Source organism: Myotis davidii, unplaced genomic scaffold (assembly GCF_000327345.1).
Source record: "Myotis davidii unplaced genomic scaffold, ASM32734v1 scaffold1284, whole genome shotgun sequence".
Lineage (NCBI taxonomy): Eukaryota > Metazoa > Chordata > Mammalia > Chiroptera > Vespertilionidae > Myotis > Myotis davidii.
In genome coordinates this window covers 217,380-224,577 of record NW_006295187.1, presented here as the reverse complement: position 1 = coordinate 224,577, position 7,198 = coordinate 217,380, and the positions used below count along the sequence as shown (strand labels likewise).

Genomic DNA, 7,198 nt, shown 5'->3' with positions numbered 1-7,198 from the left:
CAGCAGAAATCAGAGCAGTTTATGATTTATAACCAAAAGCAACTCACAAGGATTTACCCCTCTGCCTACCGCATTGACTCCAGTAACTTCAACCCACTGCCCTACTGGAACGCAGGCTGCCAGCTAGGTGTGTATCCCTCGGAAAGGCGTGGTCCTCTGCCTGTCTTGAGTCTATGCTGACATTTTGCCTAATTCTCTCAAACTTTGAACTTGCACAGTGGCACTGAACTACCAGTCTGAAGGGCGAATCATGCAGTTAAACCGAGCCAAATTCAAGACAAATGGAAACTGTGGCTATGTCCTCAAACCCCAGCAAATGTGCAAAGGTATGTGTTAATTTCCGAGTCATGTATCTGAAGGCAGGTGACCTCTATTGAAGGAGCTCTGGGGAAAGTGTGATGCCCCAGTGATTTCATAAAAGAGGTAGGTTCAGGTTGGAGTGTAAATTAAAACTATTGTCACCCTATGATGTGTAGAATGTACCCTCCTGCGGTTTTGCATGTGAAGAAGGGCAGAGGTAGCAATGGATTGCCATCTGAAATCTAGTGCCCAGCATGACATTCATTGGGCATTACTTCTAAATTGGACTTTCTACCATTACTAAGGTTTGAGCCATCTCAGAAGCTTTCTTAGGGTATATGAGTTGGAAATCTAGTGGCAAAATTAAAATACCACCTGAAACAATTTTATCAAGCCCTTTATTTTTTAAAATATATTTTTATTGATTTCAGAGAGGAAAGGAAAGGGACGGAGAGAGAGTGAGAGAGAGAAACATCAATGATGAGAAAGAATCATTGATTGGCTGCCTCCTACATGCCCCACAATGGGGATCAAGCCCTCAACCTGGGCATGTGCCCTGACCAGGAATCGAACCGTGACCTCCTGCTTTATAGGTCAATGCTCAACCACTGAGCAACACCGGCTAGGCTTATCAAGCTCTTTAGTCAGTATGTTCCAATTAGAAAACAGTGCTAACAAAAGAGGAAATATAATGTAGTGCTAGATAAAAAAAAAAAAAGAACATTTTTTTTGTTTCTGCTTATTAAAATTCTCCAAATTGGATTTCCAATACAGGACAGTGCTAACAAGAAATACAGATAATGTCGTTGTAGATGGGGGAAAAAACATGTTTTTTGGTTCTGTTTATTAACATTCTCCAAATAGGATTTTTAACAATTCAGGTTAAATGTGTTGACAGGTGTATCTTCAGGATTCTTTACTTTGTATGTTTTTTTCTTTGCCATTTACTTAATTTCAGAAAGTCTTTCAGTTTGTTATATTTACCCCATAGCCGAGATAGTTTAGATTAGGAAATTATTTAAATCTGACATAACTGCTCCCCTTCCCTAGACTATTGGCATTGGAGTAAAATGCTGCTCTTGCCCCCGTGCCACGGTTGATAATTGCATCGCAGACACTTGCTTTAAATTGGCTCATTCCTTTGAATGGGAGCATGGATTCTACCAAAAGCCACAGCTGTGGAAATGCCAGCTGCTATTGCCTTCATGCAAAGGCCACACTGATAGTTACCTGAGAGTTTCTTGGCTCTAAGACACACTCTAATAACTCAGCATTTGTCATTTCTTTTTTCTACAAGCTTTAGCTGTGTGTGTATGTGTGTGTTTGTTTCCATGCTGCTAACGTTATATTTTAACATCTGCTTACTTGGCTTAGGTACTTTCAACCCTTTCTCTGGGGATCCACTTCCTGCCAATCCCAAAAAGCAACTCATCCTGAAAGTGATCAGTGGACAACAACTTCCCAAACCTCCAGACTCCATGTTTGGAGACCGAGGAGAGGTAAGCCACGTGTGACACAGTGGTTAATTTTGTGACTATCTTATTGGGTTCACACTTCATCCAAAATGTCAGGTGTGTGTGTGTGTGTGTGTGTGTATGTGTGTGTTTATAAATGAGCTACTGATCTCAGCTCACCAGATATTAACCAGCTCTTTTGGGCAAAGCGTACACAGTCCTTGGAGGCATGAGTTCATATGACTCAATTCATTATTCAAGACTGGCATGGGCAATGCTAACATTGGGGCATGAAGAACAACTTTATTATCAATAGAAACATTGCATAAGGGTATGTCTTAATTTTCCATCCACATTACTCATCGCCTCATCTCTGCTACACATCAGATACCTGCTCCTGGCCACATGCTGAACCTTGTCATTACTTGCTACATCTCTGTGGCATGATTTTAAAATGTCTCCGCTATGACCATAGATCCTGTCTTTCCAGAGCTCTTATTCCATTGTTCCCATTACACCTGGTCTTGACCTTCTTGGCCACAATTTTCTCTTGACCTGTCAGCCCTCCTATGTTCATGCCCTTCCTCTCAGGAGTGGCCCATCACTTCAGGCTCTTTGCCACTCCTACCTGTTAAACCATCATTTCTGGACCGTGAATGTTATGGGAAACCATGCAGCTCTGCAGTTTAGTATTACGTTAAACTCTTTGTCTTCATTAAATAGGTATCTCTTTATCTTTGTAAGTAATACATAGTCTGTGGAGTTAGTGCATTCTTTTAAATGTATAGGGACTGTCTTTCTTTGTAATTAAAACAAAACCCAACCTCCTTATCTTGGCTTATAAGGTTCTTTAACAGGATATTATAACTTTTTTGAGCCATGAGGCTCTTCTCAAAATAATGTTTTTAAATGCATAAAATACCATAGGGCTACATAGAAACCAATTATATTAAAATTCACTTATCAAAATATTACAAACAAATTGTGATATGCAAATATATGTGTTCATCAAGGCAGTAAGTAAGTAGCAGGATTAGAGGTGGTCTAATAACTATTAGAATTTTAAGTTGTGATGAGTATAGCTGATAGATGAAGATTTCTGCAACAACCAAAACGTGACTTGAGGACATCTGTGATTTCTATCAGAGACAAAATTGCAGTACTAATACTACTATGTTGTCTTTTAGTCAGAGGGTAATGAAAATAAAGATAGAGGTTTTTCTCCCCACGCTGGCTTCCATTATCCTCTCATATTATTCATATTTCTGAGAATGAAATGACAATTTTTCTTGCTCCCAATCAGAAGTTGTCATCTTTAATTTTCACCTTTTTTTTTTTTTGCTTTCCACATCTAGTAAATTACCATCTGCTAGGTGCCCTACCTCCCAAATCTCTTCCCGGTCTTGCTGCCACTATCTGATTCCATTCTTCTGGTGTCTCACCTGGGTTATGGTGGGGTGAAGCAGACACTGTTATCTCGGGCTCACAGATGAGGAATCTGTATTCTCTTTACTCTCCAAGCTTCTAAAAATGTATTTTCTTGGACTTCAATCATTCTCTCTGCTCTCTTGGGTCCCTTCGGGTTTGAGTCCTTCATTGCTCATTATCTGGAACCTACACCAGGTAATGAGCTTCCAGATGGTCAGCAATGCAGGATGCCTTCCCCTAGAGGAGGGGTAATATGGAGGGGGTGGGAGGAAGATAAGAACTCATATTTTTTCTTTTGATTATTTTTTAATCTTTTTAAATATTTTAAAATTTAAATTATAGTACCACTGATTTAACTACATTAAAATTCACAAATCAAATGAGGATAAGCTCTATTAATGATTATGTAACCCAGTTCAAAGATAGCACCCCAGAATGCTTCTGTCCTTCCTAGTCAGTACTGTTCCCTCGTCAAACACCAACCCCTATCATAAGAGAGTAATTTTGTCTGTGCTCAAACTTTTTGTAAATTTATTTTTACAGTATTCACTCTTTTGGGTCTGGCTTGCTCAATATTATGTCTATATAGCAGAAATATGTTCTTTTTCATTGTTGTATAGTATTCATTAAATGAATATTTCATAATGTATCCATTCCACTCATAATAGACATTTAGGTTATTTCCAGTATCACTATTATGAATACAGCTGCTCTGAGCATTTGTACAAAGACAAAAGCTCACATATCTGTTGGGTGTATACCCTGAACTGAAGTTGTAGATCATTGGGTAAAGTTTGTATAGCATTAATAGATATTGGCAAACAAAAATTTAATCCAATTTTTAAATTTCTGTCCTATGTAGCAGAATCTATTGCACCTAGTACCGTTTCTTTTTCTTGTTAAGCACCTAATAAAATGGGTTACTGCTGAAATGTAGACATTTTGGCCAGTATTGTCATATTAATGAACACATTTATAGAAATGTATGAGTTATTATAATACACTCTCTTTGTAGATCATCGATCCTTTTGTTGAAGTTGAAATTATTGGATTGCCAGTAGATTGCTGTAAAGATCAAACCCGTGTGGTGGATGACAATGGTAAGATGATAATCTGTGTTCACTTTAATCAGGGTGCTCTAGAAATAGAATTTGCACTGAAAAATAAAAATGTGTCTACGTAGAACAGAAATTCCTAAAGTCCATAACTGCCATCTGAGTTTATGTTAAGGGCTATTCAACACATAAAACTAAGTAAACATGGATTAATGAATGAGATGTTTTGATGGGCAGGCTCTCAAGATTTTTGCTTTCAAAGCAAAAAATTTTTTCTCATGAAAAGAATAAAATATGTTTTAAAGGGCTGAGTTAAAACTCCATTTAGGAAGATGCCTCCATCCTGTTTTTATATTGTGTTTTTATTTTGCACATCTACGTCCTGATGATTTCTCCTGTTTTCTGGAGCATGTAAAACTCTAAGGCTCCGGCAGCATGCTCTGGCAAGTCTTCTTAAATATGCACATGTGGTGAGTGGGCAGCATTCTTGTCTTTTTGGCTATAATGTAAAGACCACTTTCTTTACCCAACCTTTGTGTCTTTTTCTTCGCAATCATCTAAAATTGTGTTTGTTCATATGTTTGATAAACATTATTGCATACTTGTTCTTCTCAATTCTCAAAACATTGGAGACATTAGAAATTCAAAGAGAGGCCTAAAGGGGAGTTTGTCTAAGCACTAGTTTAAGGAGAGGAATTTGGGGGTAAAAGAGTAGCACAAACTTCTTACTTGAATATCATGCTTAAGAACTTTCTATATTGCACTTTCCTATCAGTGTTCAATAGATTTTCTTCACCCAGAAGTAATTGAAAGGCCATCACTAAGTCAAGACAAAGAAAATCTCTTCTTTTGTTCAGGAGGGACTGCATTTCAATGCTTTTCAGTCCATAATTATGCCATTAACTAAGGTGTTTAATAGGGTTAAATTCTGATGCCCCTTAGTGCATACATTATAATAAAATTTATATTCATTTTTAGAAAGGAAAAACTTATAGAGTACTTAAATTTTTATCAATTTCAATAATTATTTTATCTGAGAGAATCTTACCAAGAAATAAATGGAGTTTTGCTTTTAGAATTTGAATTGAATTATAGGCCTTTCTTTTTATTTTTAGTAGCTATAAAAATATGTCATCTGAATGTATTAAGGTCTTGCTTCACAAGAAGCCACTGGAAATCAATAATGAATAGTCTAATTAGGCTATGGTACTAATTGTATGCCCCTAGGCACATTATTTTCTCTGAACATCAGTTTTTCAACTATAAAATTATTTATAAATACTTATTTTCCTACTTTGAAAAAAGGAGCATGTGCTACCTGTGTAATTTTTGAAAGTTGGTAATATACATCTTTTTCTTAAATAGAAGAAAACAAAAACAAACCCTGACCTACCACCTTTAGAACATTGCCTTAACAATTAAATAGCATGATATCTAAGCATTGAAATCTGCAAGAAACCTTCCTTATGAAACAGTTGCTAGTAATTATTGCAGCAGTAGAATTTTTGATGCACGAGAGGCATAATTCTCTGGTGGGGGTTGGGGAATCATCCTTTATCATGTTATGCTAAAACGTTCTGAGATCCCTACTATAGCTACTTTGACCTCATTGAAGCATCCTGAATATTGCGTGAACGAGCTTTCTCTGCAGTGCAATTTGGCATCAAAGATTATTAGAATTGATGTAATCATTTACAGGCAATTTTCTTACCAATTATTTTCTAGCAATGGGGTAAATTCCAAGGCTTTATTTCACTAAGGCATCCTGGGGCGGCTTGGTCTTCTGCATGAGTTTAATAACCATCGCAAGCAATTTTCACTGCCTGCTTTGCAGATGTTGTGGCCAATTCATTTTTATCCAATCCCTTCGCTTTTCTGATTTTACTTTTCCTGTTTTCTCTGAGGATTTAACCCTGTGTGGGAAGAAACCCTGACATTTACAGTACACATGCCAGAAATAGCTTTGGTTCGGTTCCTTGTGTGGGATCACGATCCTATTGGACGAGATTTCGTTGGACAAAGAACTGTGACCTTTAGCAGCTTAGTGCCTGGTAGGTATGGCCTGGCCTTTTCTCTCTAGACTGGCCATTCCATTTTCTTTGGAAGATTTGATATATGATGTTGACCTGTTAAACGCGTTGTATGATAATATGTGTGTTGACATGCTCTGTGAAATGGAAAGTCAAAATCCCAATTTGACTGTACCAGTGGGGAAGCCAAATGCAAGTTCAATGAAAGAAAACTGCTTTCTCTTCTCTTATCAGGCTACCGGCATGTCTATTTGGAAGGGCTGACAGAAGCATCCATATTTGTCCACATAACAATCAATGAAATCTTTGGAAAGGTGAGAAAGATTATAGAGGTTAAAGCCGCTTGCAACTATCATATGGTCCTTAACAAAGTTACTTATTGACTGATGGCATCAAAGGACTGTACCTCCGAACAGAAAATTGCAGGGAAGCCCAGGAGCCCTGTGCTGTCCTGCACTCAAGTCCCCATCCACACGTGCTCCTTCTGCTCTTAGGGGTGTGTACCCATTCCTTTCCCCTCAGCGGGCCCCTCTGGGCTTGACAGAAAACTATTCTCTCAGGTGATCATTGGTTAACACAGCGGAGATAGAGTTAAATGTTGATTTTTTAAAAATATATTTTATTGATACCCTTCTTCTGCTTTTTCTGAAAAGCAACCAAGTTTGTTGCTCTGTTTAAAAGAAAGTAAAAGTTTTTAAAAGAAACTCCTTAAATGTGGCTTAGAAATTACTCTGGGAGAATAAAAACAGAAGGAGGTTCCCTTCAAATATCTAGGAATTATGATTAAAAATCAATTTATTAGGCCTCAAAGGGTAGAAAAATATATTTTATTGATTTTTTTACAGAGAGGAAGGTAGAAGGATAGAGAGTTAGAAACATCGATGAGAGAGAAACATCGATCAGCTGCCTCCTGCACACCCTCTACTGGGGA

General features: G+C 37.6%; 1 protein-coding gene across 1 annotated transcript in view; it reads left to right on the top strand.

Annotated features, from left to right (window-relative positions):
• PLCH1 (phospholipase C eta 1) overlaps window positions 1-7,198 on the top strand; it is a 146,320-nt gene that overhangs the window by 131,515 nt on the left and 7,607 nt on the right. The window contains 6 exon segments of the mRNA XM_015567911.1: window positions 1-127; window positions 219-326; window positions 1,675-1,799; window positions 4,198-4,282; window positions 6,142-6,288; window positions 6,502-6,581. The exon segment at window positions 1-127 is cut by the window's left edge and continues 40 nt beyond it. Of these exon segments, the coding sequence (XP_015423397.1) occupies window positions 1-127; window positions 219-326; window positions 1,675-1,799; window positions 4,198-4,282; window positions 6,142-6,288; window positions 6,502-6,581 (672 nt within the window).